Here is a 27,297-nt window from a genome sequence, read left to right as displayed (position 1 = left end):
TAACCTCCGCGTTGTTACGTTTCTGCTGGATGACACACTTCTGTCATCCAGCTGGCTTAGTATGGAGCGTGAGGAGTGTCACCCCTTCTCTATCGGCGCTGTGATTTTGTCGCCTGTCAATCTGGAGATGTCACTTTATTGTAACAATCCTGTTATACATACCACAGTCCGAATCTGGAAGCAAATTAAAGTCCACTTTGAGCTTAGACCAATGTCATTCATGCTCCCTGTCGCCAGGAATCCCTCCTTTGCCCCCCTCTAACCTTGATAACACCTTTGAGCGATGGGGAGAGTTGGGGATAAGTACCATAGGGGATTTATACATAGAAGGGACCTTTTGCTTCCTTTGAGTTGCTGAGGGAAACTTATCTTCCCAGAAGTAATTTTTTCAGATGCCTACAAATTAGATACTACTTTAGAAAACACCTCCCAACATTTGGGAATGCTAAACCTTCCATGTTTGACGGATGCATAAAAATATGCCCCACCTCAGAAACTGATATCGCGTCTATATGATGCTTTTCAATCTGTTAGCACAACTTCTACAGATGCCATTAAGGCAAAATGGAGGAAGAACTAGGGACTGACATCTCGGTGGCAGACTGGGAAGAGAGCTTGGAGTATATCCACACATGCTCCATTAATTCCAGACATCGTCTCATACAATTCAAGGTATTACACAGATGACACTATTCCAAAACTAAACTGCATAGGATATTTCCTGATACATCCCCTACGTGTGATAAATGTCAGGCTGCGCAGGGTACACTACTCCACTGCTTTGCCCTATGCTCTAACTTGCATGGTTATTGGTGTGGAATTTTTGGGATCCTCTCTGAAGTTTTGGAGACTTCAATAGATCCAGACCCGCTTCTGATAATCCTGGGAGTATCTGAGTCCCTAAACGGATTAACCAACCCCCCCAAAACAACTAATCTCTTACGGTCTCATTTCGTCAAAAAAACGAATCTTGTTGTTTTGGAAAAGGAGGGAAGCGCCCTCTACCAAATTATGGCTCAGCGAATTGGCAAACACTGTACACTTAGAAAGAATTAGATATATTCTGAACAATAAATTATCAACATTTGATCAAATCTGGCAGCCTTTCCTCTCCTACTTAGACGAGTCGGCGCTGTGAATTTGTACTTATTAACACACTCTCAATTGTAATATTTTAATTTACCTTTGGGCAGCATGTGCTGGCCCTGCCACCCGAGCAGTTGGGTAGGGGGGAATAAGTGCCGGACGGACGGACGGACGGACGGACGGACACCACCCTCTTTCTTTCTACATGTCCTTGTTTTGTATGGCGTGTTTTGTATTATTTGTTTTGCACCCAGAACTCTGGGTCTTGTTGTTCCTGTATGCTCTTTTATGTTTAGATAAGAATTGTATGTCTTGTATACACCATTCTTGTGTGTGTTTTAATACAAATATTTGAAAGGAAAGTACCAAATCTGGATGTTATGTCCATTTGCCATATATGATCATAGGAAGTCGGTTTCCAAACCCAAAAGTCAGTGAACCATGTCCAAATGGCATTTATACTGACCAAATGATATATCACTATGTTAAGCCCTGAATCAACCTAGGTCTATTTGTCATGTTTGATGAGAGAGAAGTGGGACTCTGTGGTTTTAAAAACCCCCGTCAAACTATTGATGTGCACGGGTGGGGGGTGCGCCCTACCTACCTAGCATTAAACACCATTTCAAAAAATCAGTTTCGATCACCAGGTGCATGGCTGTCCATTTGCAATGACTTACAATGGGCATTTACCATCACGAATATGACATGCTCTAATGTGCTGCAGAAATGCCCAATTGACTGGCCCGTTGAACTCGGGATGGCCGGGCAGCGATGGTGGTTCCTCTCCATCGATCGTTGGTGTTGATTTCAGTCTGTCATTTTGGTGATGGTTCATCACTTTTTAAACTTATTGCAAATAGACAAAAGTCAGCGTCCATCAGTCAATAAGATCTCATTTTGACACCAAACCCACTTTGTCCAACACGTTTAGAAGCCAACTATCACATATTTCAGAGCAGGCCCAAAATTCACAGCGCCTTCTGTTTAAACCATAATAAAAACGTAAATCACGTAGTTACATTCTAGCTGCGGGTCCAGTTATGATATTGTGTAGGCCTAGCTGAGGCGACCCCAAATCCCGAGTTTCGGCTCAATAGGTCATTCAAGCAGCGACCTTAATTAGTGCTGAAAATGCACTTTGTCCGGGCATTGCTACGGAATCCCTGAAAGAGCTATCGGACAGAAACTTTAGGGTCCGTCTCTAGGGGCCGAGGCGGTTTCAATGCACCTAGTCTTCTGACTCTGGGACTTTTCTAAATGTCATCATTTTTGCGATGGTCAAAATGAATTGAAGTCATTGCAAATGTACGAGGCTGTTTCTTGGCCTGAGAACCTTCTAGAGCCACAACTCACAGTGCACTATCGACTTAAGCTCTAGAACATGTATATAAAGTTTCAGAGCTCTAGGTCTGATGGTTCTTTGATAGTTCAAATGCAGGTAACTTGCAGGCTCTGTTTCTATTGGCCTCACACTGTGGCACTCCCGTGTGTATGATTTCAGAAAATCACGTAGAGCTCCGAAATGCCGCAACTGGAGCTGTAATTTCTTTTTTGAAAAAAGTACTTTAACTATCACCAATTGTACGATTTCTCATAAATTACGGTAGATAAATGGCTGGTTCTTTTTTCCTGACACCGTAGGTTCATGTAATTTGACGAAGCTTATTACAGTTTTTGACCTTTTAATCCCAGAAAATGGGCCTTAACTCAGTGTTGAGGCCTCAACGCCATCTTGTTTCTGGGCTAAAAAGCCCATTTGGCCAAACCTGTGCTCACCGAGTTTCGTCTCCGTTTACAGGAAATGGCCATGTCACTTTGGTGTTTTGTCCATTTGCAATAAGCAGCCAGTCGCCATCTGGTGGCATTTTCCAGAAGAGTGGAAAAATTACCGAAATGTAATAAAACAGAAACCAAATGTCCGAGAGACTTCATTTGATGACTTCCTGGAAGATCTGACCCTGGGGCACGGCCTGAGGCTGTTGGCCTATTTGCGGACGTCTAGTAAGGGACCATACATTTGCAATATGGAGATCCTCATCAATCATACGGGAAATGCCATTGGCATCCCTTATGTAGGGAATTATATTAATTGGACATGATTGGGTAAGGCACACACCTGTCTAAATAAGGTTCCACAGTTGACAGTGCATGTCAGAGCAAAAACCAAGCAATGAGGTTGAAGGAATTGTCCATAGAGCTCCAGGACAGGATTGTGTTGAGGCACAGATCAGGGGAAGGGTACCAAAAACTATATGCAGCACTGAAGGTCCCCAAGAACACAGTGACCTCCATCATTCTTAATTGGAAAAAGTTTGGAACCACCAAGACTCTTCCTAGAGCTGGCCAAACTGAGCAATCTGAGAAGGGCCAGGGAGGTGACCAAGAATCCGACGGTCACTCAGACAGAGCTCCAGAGTCTGGAGATGGGAAAACTTTCCAGAAGGCCAACTGTCTCTGGTGGAGTGCTGCAATCAGGGCTTTATGGTAGAGTGGCCAAACGGAAGCCACTCCTCAGTAAAAGGCACACGACAGCCCGCTTGGAGTTTGCCAAAAGGCACCTAAAGGACTCCTAGACCTTGAGAACAAGATTCTCTGATCTGATGAAACCAAGATTGAACTCTTTGGCCAGAATGCCAAGCGTCATATCTAGAGGAAGCCTGGCACCATCCCTACGGTGAAGTATGGTGGTGGCAGCATCATGCTGTGAGGATGTTTTCCAGCGGCAGGGAATGGGAGGCTAGTCAGGATCAAGGGAAAGATGAACGGAGCAAAGTACAGAGAGATCCTTGATGAAAGGACCTGAGCGCTCTGGAGCAGGTTGAGACTGAGATGAAGGTTCACCTTCCAATAAGACAACTACCCTAAGCACACAGCTAAGACCACGCAGGAGTGCCTTCGGGACAAGTATCTGAATGTCCTTGAGCGGCCCAGCCAGAGCCTGGACTTGAACCCGATCGAGCATCGCTGAAGAAACCTGAAAATAGCTGTGCCGCGATAATCCCCATCCAATTTGACAGAGTTTGAGAGGATTTGCAGAGAAGAATGGGAGATGCCCCCCCCCCCCCCCCCCAAATACAGGTGTGCCAAGCTTGTAGAATCATACCCAAGAAGACTCGAGGCTGTAATCGCTGCCAAAGGGGCTTCACAACAAAGTATTGAATAAAGGGTCTGAATACTAATCTAAATGTGATATTTATGTTTTAGCCCAATAGGGTAACTGCAGATAGGCAACACCATGCTTCAGCCTATTTATTTATAGCCACTATGCTGCATCAGTTAGGCTACTACAGGTGATAATGCTTATTGTTAATAGCATACCTGATCATATGGACCATGCATGGGCTATATGTGTGGTCCAATATGAAAACAAATATATTTTAACAAATCATTTTACCAGTATGTTATTTCAGGAGGTGGAACTTTTAAACTAGATGGTGTCTGCATAATTTTTTTATTTATTTTGGAGTAGAATTTTGGGGGGACCCTGGCAGTGGAGGCTGCTGAGGGGAGGATGGCTCATAGTAATGGCTGGAATGAAGTCCATGGAATGGTATCAACCACATATGTTTTCTACCATTCAATTGACTTTATTCTAGCCATTATTATGAGCTGCCCCCTGTGACTTTTTCCTCCCACTGCTCTACATTTTTTCCAGAGCAAACACTGTTTTGCTGTTTTAAAGCCAATTTCCTGGAATTCTACACATTTTGCCCTGTCTCGTGTTCATATGATACTTTAGTGACTCCACAAAATTGATTGGGGCCCCCCTGGTGGTTGAGGCCTCATGGGAACATAATCTGGTCATGATAACTGCAATATTTAAATAACTGGTTAACCTAACTTACCTTGCTAACATGGGATAGTTGATCAACTGGAAGTTTTGAACAGGCTATAATTAATGGCCGATACAACTCCCCTCAATACAATACTAGCCTCGCTCTGTACAAGAAAATGCTAGAAAGGCTGACTCAGTGGATTGACAGCAGCCAAGGTGTGGGAAACAAGATGAATTTGTATTGAGTGAACTGTCCATTTTTTTATGTTAACATTCTGTCATAAATCTTCCTAACTGTTATGCATGAACTTTTGTTTGTTATGATTTGTAAAACAAAATCAAGTCATCTTTAATCATTCAGGAGGGCAACATGCCACTGGAGGAGCTGCTGGCTATGTATAGATACGAAGCATCAATTGGCACCGCTGGAGGGTCCAGTGTGGGCGGCTCTTCTGTAGAACTTACGGACGAGCTACCTGATATGACATTAGATAAAGTAAGTAAGCACCGTGTCAATTTTGTACGTTGGACTTCGTCTTCTGTAATATTTCCATTCACTTGGAAAAGTTATCCCACCTGCAGTGAAAACATATTTGTAAACAAATTGTTAGTAGGTTGTGAGAGGGCTTTCCTTTTAAAATAATTTGCCTCGGATTCACTGTTGGATGCTGGGGGTTTCATTGTTGGATACTGGGGGTGTCATTGTGATGACATCCTGAACATTGTATTCCTACTTCACTCTTTTTCCAAAAGTTTCAGCGAAACCATTGTTTTAATGTATTATATACACTACCGGTCAAAAGTTTTAGAACACCTACTCATTCACGGGTGTTTCTTTATTTTGACTATTTTATACATTGTAGAATAATAGTGAAGATATCAAAACAAAACAAAAACAAATATGGAATCATGTAGTAACCAAAAAAGTGTTAAACGAATCCAAATATATTTGAGATTCTTCAAATAGCCACCCTTTGCCTTGATGACAGCTTTGCACACTCTTGGCATTCTCTCAACCAGCATCACCTGGAATGCTTTCCCAACAGTCTTGAAGGAGTTCTCACATATGCTGAGAACTTGTTGGCTGCCTTTCCTTCACTCTGCGGTCCAACTCATCCCAAACCATCTCAATTTGGTTGAAGTCAGGGGATTGTGGAGACCAGGTCATTTGCTGCAGCACTCCACTACTCTCCTTCTTGGTCAAATAGCCCTTACACAGCCTGGAGGTGTGTTGGGTTGTTGTCCTTTGGGAAAACAAATAATAGTCTCAAGTCCAAACCAGATGGGATGGTGTATCGCTGCAGAATGCTGTGGTATCCATGCTGGTTAAGTGTGCCTTGAATTCTAAAGAAATCTCTGACGGTGTCAACAGCAAAGCACTCCCACAGCATAACTCCACCTCCATGCTTTACGGTGGCAAATACACATGCAGAGATCATTCGTTCACCCACATTGCGTCTCACGAAAACACGGCGGTTGGAACCAGAAGTCTCCAATTTGGACTCCAGACCGAAGGACAGATTTCTTTCCAACAAGGAATTTCTTTCCAACAAGGCACACCTGTTAATTGAAATGGATTCCAGGTGACCTCATGAAGCTGGTTGAGAGAATGCCAAGAGTGTGCGAAGGGTGAAGAATCTCAAATATAAAGTATGTTTTGATTTGTCATTTTTTTTGGTTACCACATGATTCCATGTGTTATTTTGTAGTTTTGATGTCTACACTATTATTCTACAATGTAGGAAATGGTACAAATGAACTCTTGAATGAGTAGGTGTTCTAAAATGTTTGACTGGTAGTGTATGTATTGACTTATTGGTGTATTTTAATCAGGAAGAAATAGCAAAAGATCTTCTGTCAGGTGACGATGAAGAAACGCAGTCCTCAGCTGATGACCTCACACCCTCGGTGACATCCCATGAAACCAGTGATTTCTTCCCCAGAACACTACGTTGTAAGTTTAACATTGGCATCATTCACTTCCTTGAACTGTGGAATATCTTCCTTTTTGTTTCCCTATAATGCTACCACTGACATGCATCATCTGACATCAGTGCATTTAGCAACCTGAAATATATTGTGAGATTAAGTCCTAATGTAAAAGGTTTGTGGTGAAGTGTAATGGTAGTGTCCGCGATACAAATTTCGGGAAGTAGCATATCGAGCCGACTTTGGCAACAACGAAGTGAGAGGCTAATCTCCTCCACTGTTGTTTCCATGCAGCTATCACTTCGTAGCAGAGTGAAGCAAACTCCCATGTGTGTGCAGATGCTCTGTGTGGGTGCTAAAAAGTGTGGTCTCCTGTATCATGTTTCTGCAATATTTTTTTGTTCCATACTGCTGCTCGTATCGCTGTTTCACAGTTTAAGTTGACACCCCCTATGCACTGCAGTCCCATTTACTTCCCTCACCTTCCACTATCTGCTTCTCTAGCTAATGCTATTTACGATGGAGACAAGGAATCGGAGGGTGAGGAAGATGGTGTGTGTCCTGAGGACACCAGGAAGGTGTGTATTTCAGTGCTTCTCATGATCAATCATTCCTCCACCGACTCCTAGTAGATGAGGCTCATGACACGTGGATGGCTTGTTACACTGCAAATGTCAACATAATGGTATTTAAATTTACTAATTTAAAAAAATCTGATTTCAAAGGAAATCATGGTCGGGTCCCAGTATCAAGCTGAAATCCCTGCCCTTGTCTGTTACTACGATGCCAATGAAAAAGGTCAGTGTATGTGAGATACCAAATATACATTTAGAATTTCTCTCGCACACTCCACTCACTCTAGCTCTCTTGAAGATCAACTCTGAATTTAAATTGATTTTTTTTTGTGATTTTTTTTTGTCCTTTCCAAGGCATTGTATTAGCTTGTGAAGTGGTGAAATTGAATGTTAAGATGTTGAACAGATATCAGTTTACTTGATTTGATATTTGTTCAATATATGTACAAAATCTGTTCAATATACTGTATGTAACGTCATATTCAACAGATATGATGTAAAGGTTGGAAACTTCCTTCAAAGCGTCCAAGTGTTGTCCTTGTCTAAAAATGTATCCTCCTAGTGTATGAGAATGAAGACCAGTTGCTATGGCAACCTGATGCCCTGCCGGAGCAGACGGTGAAAGACTTCCTGCATGACACTTCCGCCCTAGTAGTTAATGGGAAGGTGGGGCCTGCGCTGGAGAATGGTCTCGTTCAAGACAACGAGCAGGTACATTTTTCTTTCTTTCTCTCTTGCTCTCTAGCTCTCTTAACTGATTAGTGTTATTTGTCCCTCCCAAGGCCTTGTATGAGCTTGTGAAGTGTAACTACACCGTCCATGATGCACTGGAGCGTTATCGCCGGAGTGAAAAGTCCTCTGAGGGTAAGTTGACATTTTTACACACAGATTCATATTGTATTAAAACAGTGGAGTAAAAAATAAATGTTCCACCTTTTGATTTCAGGTGAAATGCCTCCCTGGTCAGAAGAAGAATGCAGAAACTTTGAACTTGCGCTCCTCCTTTATGAGAAGAACTTTCACCTCATCCAGAAACATAAGGTAAGACCAGTCTTATCAATACAGTAGGACTTCAAAGATACAATGATGTCGGGAATGGAGTTCGTTCGGGAACACTGAAATATCTATAACTTTGAAATTAATTTAAAAACAAACAAACCATTCCATATTTACATGTTTACTTATCAATTGTCCAGAATTTGTAAATCTGTGTTTTATAGCTTCTTTCTTTGCATTTATATTGCCTGTTCAGTTGACCTGTCAGTTGGTAACTGAGGACTAGTTTCCCATACACATTACGCCTGTTTCTGAACCAAAAATCATGCTCAATGGATGATCTCCATAGGAACTGTTTTTTTTCCTCTCCAAGGACTATGCTTAGTCTGGAACACCAGCCCTGAGTTTTGTAGCTTTTGAGGTTCTACTCTAGATGAAATGGGGATATTGTTGTTCAATGCCAGTCATGTTCTTGATACAGGACCTAATACAGCTCTCCATTTAACCCTTCACCTACTCTTTCTCCTTCAGGTGAATACAAGGACAGTCGCTGAATGTGTCGCCTTCTACTACATGTGGAAAAAGTCAGAACGATTTGACTTCTTTGTCCAACAGAACCGGTTTGGGAAAAAGAAGTATAGCAGCTACCCTGGTGTAACGTGAGTGCCCCTTTGTCATGGATTGACCTCGCATTTTGTCTGATGTTAACCCAGAAAGTGTCTTTCCCTCTCTTCTGCCAAAGTACAATGGGGTCATTCCCAATGTTCCCTCTAAGCTGCGCACAGGCACGCAGCTCCCCTTGGACCGCTGCGCAGAAGCAATACAAGCCTACGCCGAGAAGCACAAGATTAAATTTCGCTCAACTTTCTAGAGTTTTCCCCTTTAGTTTTCCCTATCAACGTTTCGCTCTGCTGTGGGAATTGTGCTCGAATCATTGCAATATTAGGCACTTTCAATGTAACATCTCGAAACAAAATGAGCTATGCAAGACTTGGTATGGTATGCAAAACTAACAGTGCAAGAGATTTTATTGTAGGCAGAGGGCATTGGTTTAGGGTTCTATTGCATTGACAAGCACGACTCAGGCCCGTACTCGACACAGACCGGTGTTTCATAACCAATCAGAGCTGCAGTAGGCCTATATGCAAATAGACATTTCCATATACAGTATGGATATGTGCCATTCACTTTGAACTGGATTGTGTTTACAGCATGAGCGGTAGTGAGTAGTTGTGAGATCAAAGTGAGAGCTTTGTTCATATTCTTTGCTAGTTAGTGAGTTAGCCCAGTTATAGCTAATTTCTAGTCAACAATGGGGGAGTGGTTGCTTCCTACAAGAGCACACAATGTGCTCTTGTCTGAAGGACAAGTGGATAATCAGGTTAATGTTAAGCCCTGCATGTTTTTTTTTTTCAAAAGTACATTGAACACCACACATTTGCTGCTAATGTAGGCTGAATACTTTTTAGAATGTTGTGGGATGCATTTTTCTCAATTGTTTTTGATGGTAGACCACTCTGTTAGGCCAACATCATGATCAAATAGTCACAGTAGCCTACTTGGCCACTGTTCAAACTAACTAAAGTGGGTACAGCCTCAGTGTTCACAGTAAACAATCACAGGAAGTTGCACAGCATTTTCAAATCAAATTTTATTTGTCACATGTGCCATGAAGTGCTTACTTACAAGCCCTTAACCATCAATGCAGTTCAAGAAATAGTTAATAAAAAAAAAAGTTTAAAAAAAATTGAATCAATCAAAAAGCAACACAAGAAATGTGTTACCGAGTCAATGTGCGGGGGTACAGGTTAGGTTAGTCGAGGTAATTTGTATAGTGACTTTAGATAATAAACGGTGAGTAGGGGTCAATGTAAATAGTCTGGGTGGCCATTTGATTAGTTTAGTTCAGCAGTCTTATGGCTTGGGGTAGAAGCTGTTAAGGAGCCTTTTGATCCTAGACTTTGCGCTCCGGTACTGCTTGCCGTGCAGTAACAGAGAACATTCTATGACTTGGGAGACTGGAGTCTTTGACAATTTTTAGGGCCTTCCTCTGACACCGTCTCGTCCTGGATGGTTGTAAGCGTGGCCCCGGTGATGCACTAGGCTGTACACACTACCCTCTGTTGTGCCTTATGGTCAGATACCGAGCAGTTTCCACACCAGGCAGTGATGCAACTGGCAAGGTGCATCTTGACGCTGTAGAACTTTTTGATGATCTGGGGTCCCATGCCAAATGTTTTCAGTATCCTGGGGGGAAAAAAGTGGTGTGCCCTCTTCACAACTGTCTTGGTGTGTTTGGACCATGATAGTTTGGTGTCATGGACACCAAGGCACTTAATATACAGCATTCTCACATAGGTGTTCCATTTGTCCAGGTGGGAAAGGGTAGTGGGGAGTGCAATTGCTTCATCTGTGGCTCTGTTGGGACGGTATGTGAATGAGTGGGTCTAGGGTTTCTGGCATGATGGTGTTGATGTGAGCCATGACCAGCCTTTCAAAGCACTTCATGGCTACAGACGTGAGTGCTATGGGGCAGTAATCATTTCGGCAGATTACCTTCGGTGCTCTCATGCGTGCTTCAGTGTCGCTTACCTCAAAGCGAGCATAAAAGGCATTTAGCTCGTCTGGTAGGGTTCCCTTTGTAGTCCGTAATAATTTTCAAGCCCTGCCACATCTGACGAGCGTCAGAGCCTGTGTAGTAAGATTCGATCTTAATCCTGTATTGACACTTTGCCTGTTTGATGTTTGTCTGAGGGCATAGCGCGATTTCTTATAAGTTCCAGATTAGTGTCCCGCTCCTTGAACGCGGCAGCTCTAGCCTTTAGCTCGGTGCGGATTTTGCCGATAATCCATGGCTTCTGTTTGGGAAATGTACGTACGATCACTGTTGAGATGACGTCGTTGATGCACTTATTGATGAAGCCGGTGACTGAGGTGGTATACTCCTCAATGTCATTGGAGGAATCCTGTAAAATATTCCAGTCTAGGGCCTCCCGGGTGGCATTTAATCCAAGTAAAAATAACCTGTTTTAGGTCAGTTAGGATCACCACTTTATTTTAAGAATGCAATGTCAGAATAATAGTAGAGAAGGATTTATTTCCGCTTTTATTTCTTTCATCACATTCCCAGTGGGTCAGAAGTTTACATACTCTCAATTAGTATTTGGTAACATTGCCTTTAAGTTGTTTAACTTGGGTCAAACATTTCGGGTAGCCTTCCACAAGCTTCCCACAATAAGTTGGGTGAATTTTGGCCCATTCCTCATGACAGAGCTGGTGTAACTGCGTCAGGTTTGTAGGCTCCTTGCTCGCACACACTTTTTCAGTTCTGCCCGCAACTTTTCTTTAGGCTTGAGGTCAGGGCTTTGTGATGGGCACTCCAATACCTTGACATTGTTGTCCTTACGCCATTTTGCCACAACTTTGGAAGCATGCTTGGGGTCATGTCCATTTGGAAGACCCATTTGCAACCAAGCTTTAACTTCCTGACTGATGATGTCTTGATGTTGCTTCAATATATCCACATAATTTTCCTGCCTCATGAAGCCATCTATTTTGTCTATTTCTATTTTGCTGCATCAAAGCACCCACACAATATGATGCTGCCACCCCCGTGCTTCGCGGTTGGGATGATGTTCTTCGGCTTGCAAGCCTCCCCTTTCTCCTCCCAACATAACCATAGTCATTATGGCCGAACAGTTCTAAATGACCAGATGACATTTCTCCAAAAAAGTATGATCTTTGTCCCCATGTACAGTTGCAAACTGTAGTCTGGCTTTTTTTTATGGTGGTTTTGGAGCAGTGGCTTTTTCCTTGCTGAGCGGCCTTTCAGGTTGTGTCGATATAGGACTCATTTTACTGTGGATATAGATACTTTTGTACCTGTTTCCTCCATCGTCTTCACAAGGGCCTTTGCTGCTGTTCTGGGATTGATTTGCACTTTTCGCACCAAAGTACGTTTATCTATAGGAGACAGAACACGTATCCTTCCTGAGCGGTATGACATCTGCGTGGTCCCATGGTGTTTATTCTTGCTTACTATTGTTTGTACAGATGAACGTGGTACCTTTAGGCGTTTGGAAATTGCTCCCAAGGATGAACCAGACTTGTGGGGGTCTACAATTTTTTTGGGCTGATTTTCTTTTGCTTTTCCCATGATGTCAAGCAAAGAGGCACTGAGTTTGAAGGTAGGCCTTGAAATACATCCACAGGTACACCTCCAATAGGCTAATTGATGTCATTTGAGTCAATCAGAAGATTCTAAAGCCATGACATAATTTTCTGGAATTTTCCAAGTTGTTTAAATGCAGTTAACTTAGTGTATGTAAACTTCTGACCCATTGGAATTGTAAGGGAAATGATCTGTCTGTTGTTGGAAAAATGACTTGTCATGCACAAAGTAGATGTCCTAACCGACTTGCCAAAACTATAGTTTGTTAACAAGACATTTGTGGAGTGGTTGAAAAACGAGTTTTGATGACTCCAATCTAAGCGTATGTAAGCTTCCGACTTCAACTGTAGCTCGTTGAGTGTGGTCTTAGTGCCAGCATCGGTTTGTGGTGGTAAATGGATGGCTAGTAATATAGATGGTGTGGTCTACAGCTTATCATGAGGTGTTTTACTTCAGGCGTGCAATACCTCGAGACGTCTTTATTATTAGACATTGCGCAACAGCAGTTAGACATATACACACACACACACACACCCCCCCTCGTCTTACCAGACGTAGCTGCTCTGTCCTGCCGAAACACTGAGAAGCCAGCCAGCTCTATTATCCGTGTCGTCGTTCAGCCAAGTCTGTGGAAACAGAAACATAAGAAGTTTTTAGTGTTCCGTTGGTAGTATAGTCTTAATCGTAGATCGTCCCGTTTGTTTTCCAATGGTTGCACATTGGCCTATAATACAGAGGGTAGTGGTGGTTTACTCACTCACCGGCGAGTTCACACACGGCACCCAGACCTCTGCTCCCTGGATTTACGTATTTTCCTCACACGAATGACGGGGATTTGGGCTTGGTCTCGGGGAAGCAGTAGATCCTTCGCATCAGACTCCTTAAAGAAAAAAACTTAGTCCAGTTCGAGGTGCTTAATCGCTGTCCAGGAGCTCTTTTCGGTCATAAGAGATGGTAGCAGTAACATTATGTACAAAATGAGTGGTGAAAAAACTAACAAAATAGCAGTTAGTTAGGAGCCATCCCCTCCGGTGCCATTATCACAGCGTTTAATTTGCACTCACCAGACCTGAAATTTGCTCAGTGCCCCGAAAACAGTGAGAACATCGGTCATTCCACCATTTTGATGCCTTTTGAGAAGCGTAACTTGGTTTAATTATTTTTTTTTTTTTAAGACCAGTAACAGGGTTGACCATAATAGGGTTGAACATTTCTTCTTAAATCAACCAACTTGTGACACAGGGAATGGAAGGTTGTTTTGTGGAGTGGCAATTGAGTGCAAGATTCACAAAGTTATTAAGACATTTCTAGCCTGTCTATCTATGGGTAACAGGGTTGGTGTGTTTATGTTCAGTTTTCCACACCAGGAAATTGCCAAAAACAGTAGAACCAACTCACCTGCTTTTACCCTGATTTTATTATTAGATGGTCAATGTTTCTTTTTGAAATAAATAATTTAAAAGGAATAGTTTCACCATATTAAAACGAGAGTTCAGTTTCCTTAACATGGTTGACCTTTTTAAAATGAGGGACAGACATAAATTAATTAAACTTCGGAAATGACTGTTAAAGCAACAAAATAACTAGGGCTTTACAATGATGGTGAAATTTTGGAATTAAGTGGGTTTAAATCTTCCAAGAAGTGACAGGGATGTCAAAATGCTGAAATTTCGCACTTTAACTAACGTTAGCCTTTATTCATAAAAAAATCAGGTTTTATTGAGTTCTCCATCTGGTCAATATTAAAGGGCACTTAATTTAATATAACAGGCTTTTAAAATTCTATATTGGTATATATTCTCTACTTAAAATATCAAAAGGATGCAAAAGGCACTAATTTTGTGGAACGACCCAATGAAGTATTGTTGCAATGTCTTTGGAGGAACAATATGGGTTGTCTCGTAACTAGCTTTTGTAGTTAAAACCTCTCCAGGGTATGTGGGACGCTAGCGACCCACCTGGTCAAAATCCGGTGAAATTGCAGTGCGCCAAATTCAAAAACAGAAATACTCATAATAAAAATTCATAAAACATACAAGTGTTCTACATCGGCTTAAAGATGAACTTCTTGTTAATCTAACCGTTGTGTCAGATTTCAAAAAGGCTTTACGGTGAAAGTAACATTCTAAAATGTTTGCCTTATTTCAGTTTGACAAAACAAGCATAAGAAGAAATACTTTTCACATATAAACTGCTGTTAATCTTTTCAATAACCCAAATTATCATTTTCTGCTGTTTTGAAGATGGTGTAAAAAAGTAAAAGATGCACAAACTAAACTTTGAGGGGCCAATCTGCAGGTCAAACAACAAGGCAACCAACCTGCCACCTTTTTGGATAAACCTCTTGGGATGGGCCTAGAGAAATGTAACCACTCTTAAATTCATAGACTGACTTATGGGATGCAAGGACTGACCAACCATGAGATCAAATTAATGATAGTTTTAATCATGTTTTGAAGATATACAGTATTTGTTTACATTATGGTTCTGATGGGTTAAACAGTTGAACCACAGATGCGCCAGATATTTCACCGAATTTATATGTGAAGCATCCAAGTTGGCTTTTCCACTCACTACAAAATATGGTGATGAGAGGAAGCCCAGTGGCCAGCAGTGGGAGAAGATGGAACGATATGGATTTTGGCCGACATTCTGCAAATTTTCTCATCTATGAAACATTTCCATTCAATTTTCTGTTTCCAAAACTAGAATCTGTAACATGGTGGACTGCGTTTTGTAGACTTTGCCAAAGTAAAAAGGGCGAATTGAGTTATTGCACACCCACACTTCATAGTAGGTATTCCCTAACAGAAATATGCAAATAAATGCTGAAACACACCAATAGGATCTCACTAACTCATTCTTGGCTCTGCCCACCTCCTTGCTTGTTCTGCCCACTTTGATAAATGTTTTCCTATTGGAAACCTGGTCTAGGGTTGTCCCCAATTTATTTATTTTTTTTATTAATAAAAAAAAAATCTTGGTCCAATAAATTCTGTTCTTCGACCAATCGATTGCTCAATTTTAAATGTGTATTTTTCAATATATAGACACAGTTGATTTTATTAAAACACACAGGCTATGTGTTTTAATCAAATCAACTACAGTGCATTCGGAAAGTATTCAGACCACTTCACTTTTTCCACATTTTGATACGTTACAGCCTTATTCTAAAATTGATAAAAAATTGTTACCTCAATCTACACAAAATACCCCATAGTGGCAAAGCAAAAACAGAATTGTACAAATTTTGGGAAATGTATTATAAATACATTTTATCACATTTACGTAAGTGTTCAGACCCTTTATTCAGTACTTTGTAGAAGCACCTTTGGCAGCTATTACAGCTTCAAGTCTTCTTGGGTATGACGCTACAAGCTTGGCACACCTGTATTTGGGGAGTTTTTCCCCATTCTTCTCTGCAGATCCTTTCAAGCTCTGTCAGGTTGGATGGGGTGTGTTGCTGCACAGCTATTTTCAGTTCTCTCCAGAGATGTTCGATCGGGTTCGGGCTCTGGCTGGGCCGCTCAAGGACATTCAGAGACTTGTCCCGAAGCCACTCCTGCGTTGCCTTTGCTGTGTGCTTAGGGTTGTTGTCCTATTGGAAGGTGAACCTTCGCCCCAGTCTTAGGTCCCGAGGACTCTGGAGCAGGTTTTCATCAAGGATCCCTCTGTACTTTGCTCTGTTCATCTTCCCCTTGATCCTGACTAGTCTCCCATGCCCTGCCACTGAAAAACATCCCCACAGCATGATGCTGCCACCACCATGCTTAACTGTAGGAATGTTATTGGCCAGGTGATGAGCAGTGCCTGGTTTCCTCCAGATGATATCTTATCCATATTTTTTGAAACTGCACTGTCTGTTAGGGGCTCGTAAGTAAGCATTTCACTGTAGGGTCTACTACACCTGTTGTATTCGGCGCATGTGACTAAGCAAATTTGATTTAATGTGACGCTTGGCATTCAGGTCAGAGTTCAATCTTGGTTTCATTAGACCAGAGAATCTTGTTTCTCATGGTCTGAGGCCCTTAGGTGCCTTTTGGCAAACTCAAAGCGGCCTGTCGTGCCTTTTACTGAGGAGTGGCTTCCATCTGGCCACTCTACAATAAAAGCCTAATTGGTGCAGCGCTGCAGAGATGGTTGTCCTTCTGGAAGGTTCTCCCATCTCCACAGAGGAACTCTGGAGCTCTGTCAGAGTGACCTTCGGGTTCTCTTCCCCGGTTTAGTCGGGCTGTCAGCTCTTGGAAGAGTCTTGGTGGTTCAAACCTCTTCCATTTTAAAGGGCAATGGAAACACTATGATTTAGAAAGCAAGCTAACTGTAAATCGCCATATTGGCATTGTGTCACTGGCAGGAGACAATTCTTTTCCCAAAAATGGCTGAATTTACAGAGTAGCTCCGAGTCTGAAAATGAGTTTATTACAGAGAATGAAATAATGTTAGCTAGGGAGCTAATAAAACTACTGAAGCCGTTCATGTTTGAGCCGGTCGTTTTCCCTGATCAGAGTTCGTTCTCGTAACAGTAACGTCAGCTAGAGGGTCGGCGTAGGCAAACATAAACTGGTGTGAGTGGGAATGCTGCCAGATAATGGCGTGTGTGTGTGTGTGTTGTAGAAGGATAGTGGCGATACAGCACAAAATCCCAGCGGATGGTGGCTGTGTTACATCCAGTCAATCTGTCTGGATGGCGATGTATTTATTGGCTGTGTCACTAATCCTTATGAAGGACTTCCTGGCAGAGAGGTTACTCGACCAGTCAGCAGCCGATATGCCAGTTTAAATAATTGGTGAAATTTTGCTTGACTATAAATTAAGGTTTATATCAGTAGTGGATAGGTGCTTATATACTCAGAAAAGAAAGAAACGTCCCTTTTTCAGGACCCTGTCTTTCAAAGATAATTAGTAAAAATCCAAATAACTTCACAGATCTTCATTGTAAAGGGTTTAAACACTGTTTCCCATGCTTGTTTAATGAACATGCATCTGTGGAACAGTCATTAAGACCCTAATAGCTTACAGACGGTAGGCAATTAAGGTCAGTTATGAAAACTTAGGACACAGAGGCCTTTCTACTGACTCTGAAAAACACCAAAAGAAAGATGCCCAAGGTCCCTGCTCATCTGTGTGAACGTGCCTTAGGCATGCTGCAAGGAGGCATGAGGACTGCAGATGTGGCCAGGGCAATAAATTGCAATGTGGCAGACCACGTGTAACAACACCTGCATAGGATCGGTACATCTGAATATCACACCTGCAGGTCAGGTACAGGATGGCAACAACTGCCCAAGTTACACCAGGAATGCACAATCCTGCCATCAGTGCTCAGACTGTCTGCAATAGGCTGAGAGAGGCTGGACTGGGGGCTTATAGGCCTAATTCAAGGCAGGTCCTCACCAGATATCATCGGAAACAATGTCGCCTATGGGCACAAACCCACCGCTGGACCAGACAGGACTGGCTAAAAGTGATCTTCACTGACAAGTCACGGTTTTCTCTCACAAGGGGTGATGGTCGGATTCACGTTTATCGTCGAAGGAATGAGTGTTCTATGGAGCGGGATCGATGTGGAGGGTCTGTCATGTTCTGGGGCGGTGTGTCACCGCATCATCGGACTGAGCGTGTTGTCATTGCAGGCAATCTTAAAGCTGTGTGTTACAGGGAAGACATCCTCCTCCCTCATGTGGTACCCTTTCTGCAGGCTCATCCTGACGTGACCCGTCAGCATGACAATGCACCACTCACAGAACGAGCAGTATGGCGGATTTCCTGCAAGACAGGAATGTCAGTGTTCTGCCATGGCCAGCGAAGAGCCTGGATCTCAAATTGTTCATATGTGAGAATATTACCCTTGTTGTCGAAAACATCAAGAACAAAGTCTATAGTCCTCACGCCAACTGGGGTAGAACAATGACTTATTCCTTAGTTATGTCTGAATTATTCCACAAAAGAGCTTTATGTGGGGAAAAATTGTGCAGAAAACATTTTCCAGGCCATTAAAGCTTGTTGGTGAAACCTAGCCAATTTAGCGGTTAATCTTTCAGGAATATAGTTACATTTCTGAATTACCTCCCAATTTATTAAACACATTATTTGAAATGAAATACCATATTGAATCAGTATTTATCAAACCATCTTTTCAACCAGTTGATCTTGAAAGTGTTATTTATGTCAACAAAATCCAACACTTGCAGACCGCCTTCAGCTCTTTTATTAGAAAGGACTGACTTTTTTAGTTTGAGACGACTTATTTTTCCAGATGAAGTCAAGAAAGGTCTTATTAATCTCTTTACAAGTAGCAGGATTTACAAAAATAGATGATGAGGGGTACACAAAACAAGACAGTCCCTCTCCTCTGCCTTGGACAGAAGTACTCTCCCAAGTATAGAAAGATCTCTTTATAGCCAATTATTAAATATATTTTTGTTTTTCTTAATTTTAGGAGAGAAATTCATATGTTGTTTTTTTGACAGATGTACTCCTAAATATTTAACGCAGTCCTTTACAGGAATATTTTCTATTTCTTTATCAGAGTCAAATAAACATAAGATTTCACATTTAGAAACATTCAGTTTTAATCCTGATACAATAGAAAATGCAGTTATAGCATTAAGGGCGTGGGCGACCTGTCTCTTAAGAAAAGAGTAGTATCATCAGCCAGTTGGGAAATGTTGATTTCTTTGTTAAAAATGGTTAAGCCATATACATTTGCATTATTCAGAATATCTGGAGATAGAAGTTCCACAACCAAAATTAATAAAAATGGCGAACTTGGGCATCCCTGTCGTACACTTCTGTTGATACTGAATCTTTTGGAAGTATTAAGATTTAGTAACACAGATCTATTTATGTCTTTGTAAAACATGCGAATGACTTTGATAAACCTTTTGGATTTGGTGAAAATTCTAAGTGACCCAAAGAGAAAATTTGTGTTCAATTGTACAGTATTTTGAAATTTGGAAGAAAAACGTACCCAAATGAAACTGCCTATTTCTCAGGCCCAGAAGCTAGAATATGCATACTTTAATTGGCATATTAGGATAGAAAACATCCTAAAGTTTCCAAAACTGTCAAAATATTGTCTGAGTATAACACAACTAATATTGCAGGCGAAAACCTGGGGAAAATCCAACCAGGAAGTGGTGTTATTCCTGAAAGCACTCTGTTCCATTGCCTGCCTTCGCTCCATTTAAAGGGATATCAACCATATTCCTTTTCCTATGGCTCCCACATGTTGTGAACAGTCTTTAGACATAGTTTCAGGCTTTTATTTTGAAAAAATCTATATATTATATATCTACATTTTTGTTTCTGGTGTCCTTTGACAGCTCTTTGATCTTGGCCATAGTGGAGTTTGAAGTGTGACTGTTTGAGGTTGTGGACAGGTGTCTTTTATACTGATAACAAGTTCAAACAGGTGCCATTAATACAGGTAACGAGTGGTGGACAGAGTAGCCTCTTAAAGAAGAAGTTACAGGTCTGTGAGAGCCAGAAATCTTGCTTGTTTGTAGGTGACCAAATACTTTTTTTCCACCATAATTTGCAAATAAATTCATAAAAAATCCTACAATGTGATTTTCTGGATTTTTTTTTTCTCATTTTGTCTGTCATAGTTGAATGATAAATGATGATAAACTACAGGGCTTTCATCTTTTTAAGTGGGAGAACTTGCACAATTGGTGGCTGACTAAATACTTTTTTGCCCCACTGATACATTACAAAATATGAAAATAGAATTGTCAAGTTTAACAGTTACTTTGACCCATCTCCCATCTTGTGACGATGTGGATTCTAGAATGTTACCTTCAAACTTGTGAATAAGTGTCAAAACACCAGCAGAATGGTTTGATCCATGACTGAAATAGGCTATGTCTCCCCATTGTGATTTCCAAAATTTCAAATCACTTTCACCCGACAAAATCTGCGTTACTGCGTTTACAATATAAAAATAAGGCTTTCCTTTTTGTAAGATCTCTCAAACCCCTAGCATTCAGACTAACGATACTGAGTGAGTTAAACGAACTCCTGCATTAAAGAGAACACAAATTAGATAACAGAAGTAGTAATGTGAACAATAAAACAAACCAGTGAACCTTGAGAGGATTACTCTGACGGAAAACTACGCTCAGCTGGGGTAGGTGGTTAACAGTATAACAAATCTATTTACTTCCTTTTCTTTTTTTTTTTTTAGTTGGCAAGTGTTCATCAGTTGTAGTTCAAACGGTACATTTACTCGTGGCGGTACATTAACTGTACTCTTGACTTATAGTTCCAGTTTGGTTAATGTCAACAGAGTTACCCAGTAATCATTCTTCCTTCGATAAACGCGTGTTGGCCCTTGAACCCAGCTTTCTTTCCCTCTTGTCGTGCCTTCCGTATAAGCGGCCACAGTTTCTCCCTGGCAATCTGATCCTGCGGTATCAGAGCTTCTTTGATGCGGAGCTTCTGCTCGTCCAGAAACTTGTTACCCTTTGCCATTTTCCAGATGTCTCTGTAGTGACGCATAGTTAAGCACAAGATGACATTGCGAGGGGGTCCATCAGATCTTCGTTTCCCAAGTCGATGTACCACGTCGATCACGTCTCTTAGCTTGTCTTTTATGCACGGAGCCACCATTCCCAGGATATTAATGACTGCTTCACTAATATCCTCTCCATCTACCTCTTTTACCCCTTGGATTTTCATGTTTCCATCCGCGAGGGTATCTTTTGAAGTTTGTATACATTCTTACACAGCTCATTATTTTGGGATTGCTGTTTCTTCAACTCATTCTCTAGGAACGTTATCTTTTCCTTGTTCTCGCTCACAATGTTGAGTAGCTGACTGATAGTTTCTGACATGATCGATCTTTGATGTTTCTTCGGTAGCCCACTCTATGATGGACACTTTGGAGAGGGTAGCGTCTTGTTTAGTAGACGGGGACTGGATTGCAGAGAAAAGTTCAGACATGGAAATGTCATCTTTCATTTTTTTCACCTGTGGATTTTTAATTGGTGTCTGAGGTTGCAAGGATTTCATCCTGGTCAGTTTTGTTCTTTCTCTTGCTTGAGTTCGTGGCTTCTTATGTATCCATGCTACTCTGGTTCTCGTTGTGGCTAGCTAGCATGTATGCCATCTTCTGTGAGACTTGAGTATTCTGTCTACTATTGTCTTTCTGTCGTTCTTCCCATTCAACTTGACAAAAACGTGGAGTGGTTGAAAAACGAGTTTTAATGACTAGTCAACCATAAAGGCCTGATTGGTGGAGTGCTGCAGAGATGGTTGTCCTTCTGGAAGGTTCTCCCATCTCCACAGAATAACTCTGGAGCTCTGTCAGAGTGACCATCGGGTTCTTGGTCACCTCCCTGACCAAGGCCCTTCTCCCCTGATTGCTCGGTTTAGCTGTCCACCCAGCCAAACTGAGCAATCGGGGAAGAGGGGCCTTGGTCAGGGAGGTGACCAAGAACCCGATGGTCACACTGACAGAGCTCCAGAGTTCCTCTGTGGAGATGGTTGTCTTCTGAAAGGTTCTCCAATCTCTGCAGCACTCCACCAATCAGGTCTTTATGGTAGTGGCCAGACGGAATCCACTTCTCAGTAAAAGGCACATGACAGCCCACTTGGAGTTTGCCAAAAGAGCGCTCAGCACCTGAGACTGGGCGAAGGTTCCCCTTCCAACAGGAAAATGACACTAAGCACACAGCCAAGACAATGCAGGAGTGGCCTTGGGACAAGTCTCTGCATGTGCTTGAGTGGCCTAGCCAGATCTCAGACTTGAACCTGTTCAAACATCAGAGTGATGGCCTCTATTAAAAATAGGAAGATCCCATCAGCTTTCTATAGGCTAGACCTACTATATTTATTTCTCAACCTTCCTAATATTAAGCACATTGGTTATTTTTAAAACAGACTGGCATGAAAATGTGTCCGCCATTTGCTATTTTAGTGCTTAGATCGAGACCGTTGTATGGATAATGGTCCATTCAAAATCTAAATAAATTTCACTAATGCTTTTGCTGTTCGATAGGCTACTCATCTTGTTGGCTGACGAAAAGTAAATGTGGACAGTTCTTCCAATATATACGCTTCGGAAACGTTAAGGACGAGCGCAGTTGCTTCCCCGATGTCTGTCTTCAATTGTAGCCTGTGGGAAAGACCCGATCATGTGACAGAGCCATGTGAGTGAGAGGTGCAGCGGGGAGAAGGGAATTTATAATTATTATATTCAGCCCATTGCACAACCGCCACTAAAGGCATAGATTTTTTTTGGGGGGGGGGGGGGGGGGGTTATGGTAACACAAAGGGGATTCAGATGGGAAATTCAAGGAATTATCAAGTGCTTGTCAACTTTACAACTCTAAATGAAGCATATACGAGTACCTGTTTTCTTTGTTAACTTCTTGGCGCACCCATCCCGTTAGCGGGATCGTTTTCGTCAACATCCGCTGAATTGCAGAGCGCCAAATTCAAATTACAAAAAATATATCATTTTCATGAAATCACAAGTGCAATATAGGAAAACACAGTTTAGCTTGTTGTTAATCCACCTGGCGTATCAGATTTCAAAAAAGCTTTACAGCGAAAGCAAACCAAGCGTTTATGTGAAGACATCTCTCAGCAGACAAAACATTAAACAGCTAGCAGCAAAGTAGATTGGTCACAAAAAGCAAAAAAAATAATCGCTTACCTTTGATCTTCGGATGTTCGCACTCACGAGACTCCCAGTTACACAATAAATGCTTGTTTTGTTCGATAAAGATTATTTTTATATCCGAAAACCTCCATTTGGTTGGCGCGTTTTGTTTAGTAATCCACAGGCTCGTGCAAGTCATGACGGGCAGACGCAAATTCCAAATAGTATCCCTCAAGTTCGTAGAAACATGTCAAATGTTTTTTTATAATCAATCCTCAGGTTGTTTTTACAATAAACAATCGATCATATTTCAACTGGGTGGTAGCTCTCTCAATAGCAGAGAGAGAGAAAATGTCTGCTCCAAGCTGTTGGCGCATGCAAAACTCTAGGGACACCCAGCCATCCAATGAAGCGATGTGATTGTTCTCGCTCATTTTTCAGAATAACAGGCTGAAACTATGTCTGAAGACTGTTCACACCATGTGGAAGCCATAGGGAATATAATCTGGTTGATATCCCTTTAAATGGAGGGACGGCATGAAATGGAACAGGGAGTTTTCAAAATAAGAGGCACTTCCTGGTTGGATTTTCCTCAGGTTTTCGCCTACAATATCAGTTCTGTTATACTCACAGACATTATTTTGACAGTTTTGGAAACTTTAGAATGTTTTCTATCCTAATCTGCCAATTTAAAATATGCATATTCTAGCTTCTGGGCCTGAGAAATAGGCAGTTTAATTTGGGTACGTTTTTCCAGCCAAACATCAAAATACTGCCCCCTACACTCAACAGTTTAACCTCTCAACACAATAGCTGCATGTGTGCACTCCTTCAAATCATTTAGAGAAAATAGCTGAATAAAATACAAAGGATATGTTCAATTGTATTCTTCATAATATAATATAGTAATATAATATAGTTCTGCTAAATTAACTAGTGTAGCCCACAGCCATATGGCATAGCCAGATCATGTTCTGTTTTTCTGAATTAGACTTAATTTTCTTCATGTCATATGAAACATATAGACCTGATGGTGTAGGCTATATTACATGGATTTATTCAACTTTTTCCAAATTTAGTTGTTCCAAAGTACAGCATCAGTGGTTTGTAGGCTGTGTGTGGAATCCAGGAGATGCTAAATGTTTAATTGTCAATTACCGTGAGACCAGCAGTTATTTGCTTGACAATCACTGGCTGACACAATTTCATGACCGCCACAGCCCTAGTGTACTTTTATAATATAATTAGTATAATGAATCCCTCAATTTTGTCATTGGTGTTTCTGCCTTAAATCACTGACTACAAATATAATATGCATTCCCTCCAGTGGAAAACTGTTATTGGGGGAGAGGTCTATTTAAGAAAAAGATTAACTAATCACACTTTTTTTTTTAATGTCATAAATGTGAGGATTCCATTGATAATTTGGTGTTCCTCCTTATTTTACTCACATTTCAAAAATTTGGTGAACACGATACTGTTTTATTCACATAAATCCCCTATTTGTTTGTTCCTACCCTCCCTGTAGAGATCTGATGGACAGGCTGGTGGATGAGGCTGAAGGCTTGGTGGTAGACGGGTCAGCCTCTGTGTGCTCCAGTAGCAGTGGAGGAGGTCGGATGGAGTACTCGGCAGAGCACCAGCTCAACCTCCTTAACTCTATCACGGCCAGCGACCTCTCTGGTGAGCAGGGCCACGGGCCAGGACCGAGAAATCAGAGCAGACGAGAGAGAGAAGGCTTGTGAACTCCACATAAATTTTGATGGATAGAGTGAAGAATGCGATTAGCAGTGGTAGCCGCTTGGAGCATGAGGCTGTAACATTTTAAGCAGTGATTTTATTTTCTTCTCTGTATGCTTCTGGGGTCATACATAGTACGCTTCTCAGAGTAGGAGTTCTAATCGAGGATCAGGTCCCTCCTGTCCATGTAATGTTATTCATTATGATATAAAAGTGAAACTGATGTTAGATCTGCCCTTCTACTCTAAGATGCTTGATACATATGGCTCCTGATCTTCAAGCTCATCCGCTATGAGAAGGGTCCTGACCATGTTACTTGAACAAGGAAAACCTAGGTCCCTATAGCATGTTTTCCTAGTAGGTCACATTGACACCAAAAACTCCTGTCTGTAGCGACAATGCAGTGTTTCTGATGAAAGACGTTGTCTGTTTGGAGAGTCAAGGTTAACTCCAATTCTCTAAATTTTCTTCTCCCCCTCACTCCAGCGTTGACCAGCAGTGTGGCGTCTGTATGTAACCCGTCTGACGTGGGCTGCCTGGAGTCCTACAACTTTCCTACGTTAGAGGGCCTCCACCGGGGCTCCCTGAGCCATGACGAGTCCCTGGGATTCATCCCCAATGGCGCAGGAGACCCCGACTGCATCAACCTGCTGGACGCCGGCTTCTACCACTCCGACCTGGGCCAGTTGGCCTCCTGCACGGACAACTACGACAGACCCCCCTCCAAGCGCCTCAAAATGAGCTTGCCCGAGGCCACTGTAGAAAATCTGGGCCTGGATTCTGAGGCACGCCCGCATCCTATCACGAGCAGCAAGATGGCAGTGTCGGTGACAGACTTTGGCAGCCTAGTGACCGATGAGGCCAACGGCTACATTGGAACACGACCATGCACACACAAGACACCGGTACCAACCGCACACAGCCCTACAGTCGAAGTGAATGGTTGCTAGGTAACCGTGTGAGAACGCCTGGAGCCCACCATCTGTGTACATATTTGTTCATTGGAGATTATATTTATTGTGTGTGTGTGTATACATACACATATGTGTATATATACATTTGTGTGTGTGTGCGTGTGTATATATACATATATGTATGTATGATTGTACAAAAAATTAAGAATGCTTCCTAATATTGAGTTGCACCCCCTTTTGCCCTCAGAACAGACTCAATTCTTCAGGGCATGGACTCTACAAGGTGTCGAAAGCATTCCACAGGGATCCTGACAGTTGTGTCAAGTTGGCTGGATGTCCTTTGGGTGGTGGACCATTCTTGATACACACTGGAAACTGTTGAGCTTGAAAACCGTAGCAGTGTTGCAGTTCTTGACACACTCAAACCCGTGCACATGGCAGCTACTACCATACCCCGTTCAAAGGCACTTAAATATTTTGTCTTGCACATTCACTGTCTGAATGGCACACATGCACAATCCATGTCTCGAGGCTCTCCTCCCTTTAATCTACACTGATTTTGAAGTGGATTTAACAGGTGACATCAATAATGGATCATAGCTTTCACTTGTATTTACCTGTTCAGTCTGTCATGGAAAGAGCATGTTCCGTACGCTCAGTTTATATGATATACATATGATGTTTTTTTATTATGACATCAGTGATGTCTTCTTGTACAGCAAAAAAAAAATATTGAATATAGCCATTTATTTTTCCGTCCGGAATTTTGGGAAATGCCCATTTGTGTCCGAATACTGTGTGAACGGAACTACTGGTGGGAGATTTGTGCTTTTGGGGGTCTGTTCCACATCAGTGGATCCCATGAGCGTTATCCTTCAAGTGTTGGCAAATCTTACCACGACATCTATGACTAGTTCTCTTCCTCGCTGGTGTATGAGCAGCATTCTCTCACCATTGCTACTTTCCCAGTGTTTACAGGTACCAACGACCTGGCCCTAAATGTAGCATTTTGTAAGAGGGTCCCCAGGTTTTGTATATTTTGTACAGATATACTACTTGTCATCCATGTGCATAACACTTTTTTGTAAATGTTTGCCTCTGTATGTGTATCCTTTTATTTAACTAGGCAAGTCCGTTAAGAACACATTGTTATTTACAATGCCTGCCTACCCTGGCCAAACCCAGACGACGCTGGGCCGATTGTGCGCCGCCAAATATACTGTAAATAAAGAGATGTATATTCTGTTTTATTGGCTTGTTTTTAAAATATTTTTTCTCTCCTTCCCAGAATTTCATTAGATGAAAATATCAATTAAGTTTTGGTTTTATTTACATTTGATAAATGTTTTCCCAATTTCAGTTGGCTAGCTTGGGTGGCCTGGGTATTTATAAACATTGGACTGCAACATGGTCCTCAACATAAGATTCTTTGTTCATCTGAAAATGCTTTGTAAGCAGACGTGGGCACATTCAGCTGTTTAGTTTTAAATGCGCTATAG

At 41.8% G+C, this 27,297-nt stretch overlaps 1 protein-coding gene across 4 annotated transcripts in view; it reads left to right on the top strand.

Annotated features, from left to right (window-relative positions):
* mier3a (mesoderm induction early response 1, family member 3 a) overlaps positions 1-27,048 on the top strand; it is a 46,117-nt gene extending 19,069 nt beyond the window's left edge. For 2 of the 4 annotated variants that reach the window (XM_036977750.1, XM_021603231.2), the window contains exons 4-13: positions 5,226-5,360; positions 6,698-6,818; positions 7,298-7,371; positions 7,519-7,591; positions 7,931-8,079; positions 8,151-8,232; positions 8,315-8,409; positions 8,896-9,023; positions 24,673-24,827; positions 25,371-27,048. In XM_036977750.1, the coding sequence (XP_036833645.1) occupies positions 5,226-5,360; positions 6,698-6,818; positions 7,298-7,371; positions 7,519-7,591; positions 7,931-8,079; positions 8,151-8,232; positions 8,315-8,409; positions 8,896-9,023; positions 24,673-24,827; positions 25,371-25,834 (1,476 nt within the window). In that variant the 3' untranslated portion in view covers positions 25,835-27,048. The remainder of the gene's footprint in view (positions 1-5,225; positions 5,361-6,697; positions 6,819-7,297; positions 7,372-7,518; positions 7,592-7,930; positions 8,080-8,150; positions 8,233-8,314; positions 8,410-8,895; positions 9,024-24,672; positions 24,828-25,370) is intronic. The other 2 variants (XM_036977749.1, XM_036977751.1) reach the window with 2 other exon arrangements.
* The last annotated feature ends 249 nt before the right edge of the window (positions 27,049-27,297 follow it).

The sequence above is a fragment of the Oncorhynchus mykiss genome, chromosome 5, assembly GCF_013265735.2.
Source record: "Oncorhynchus mykiss isolate Arlee chromosome 5, USDA_OmykA_1.1, whole genome shotgun sequence".
Taxonomy (NCBI): Eukaryota; Metazoa; Chordata; class Actinopteri; order Salmoniformes; family Salmonidae; genus Oncorhynchus; species Oncorhynchus mykiss.
The sequence above is the reverse complement of the archived record's forward strand: the minus strand, read 5'-3'. Positions and strand labels throughout refer to the sequence as shown.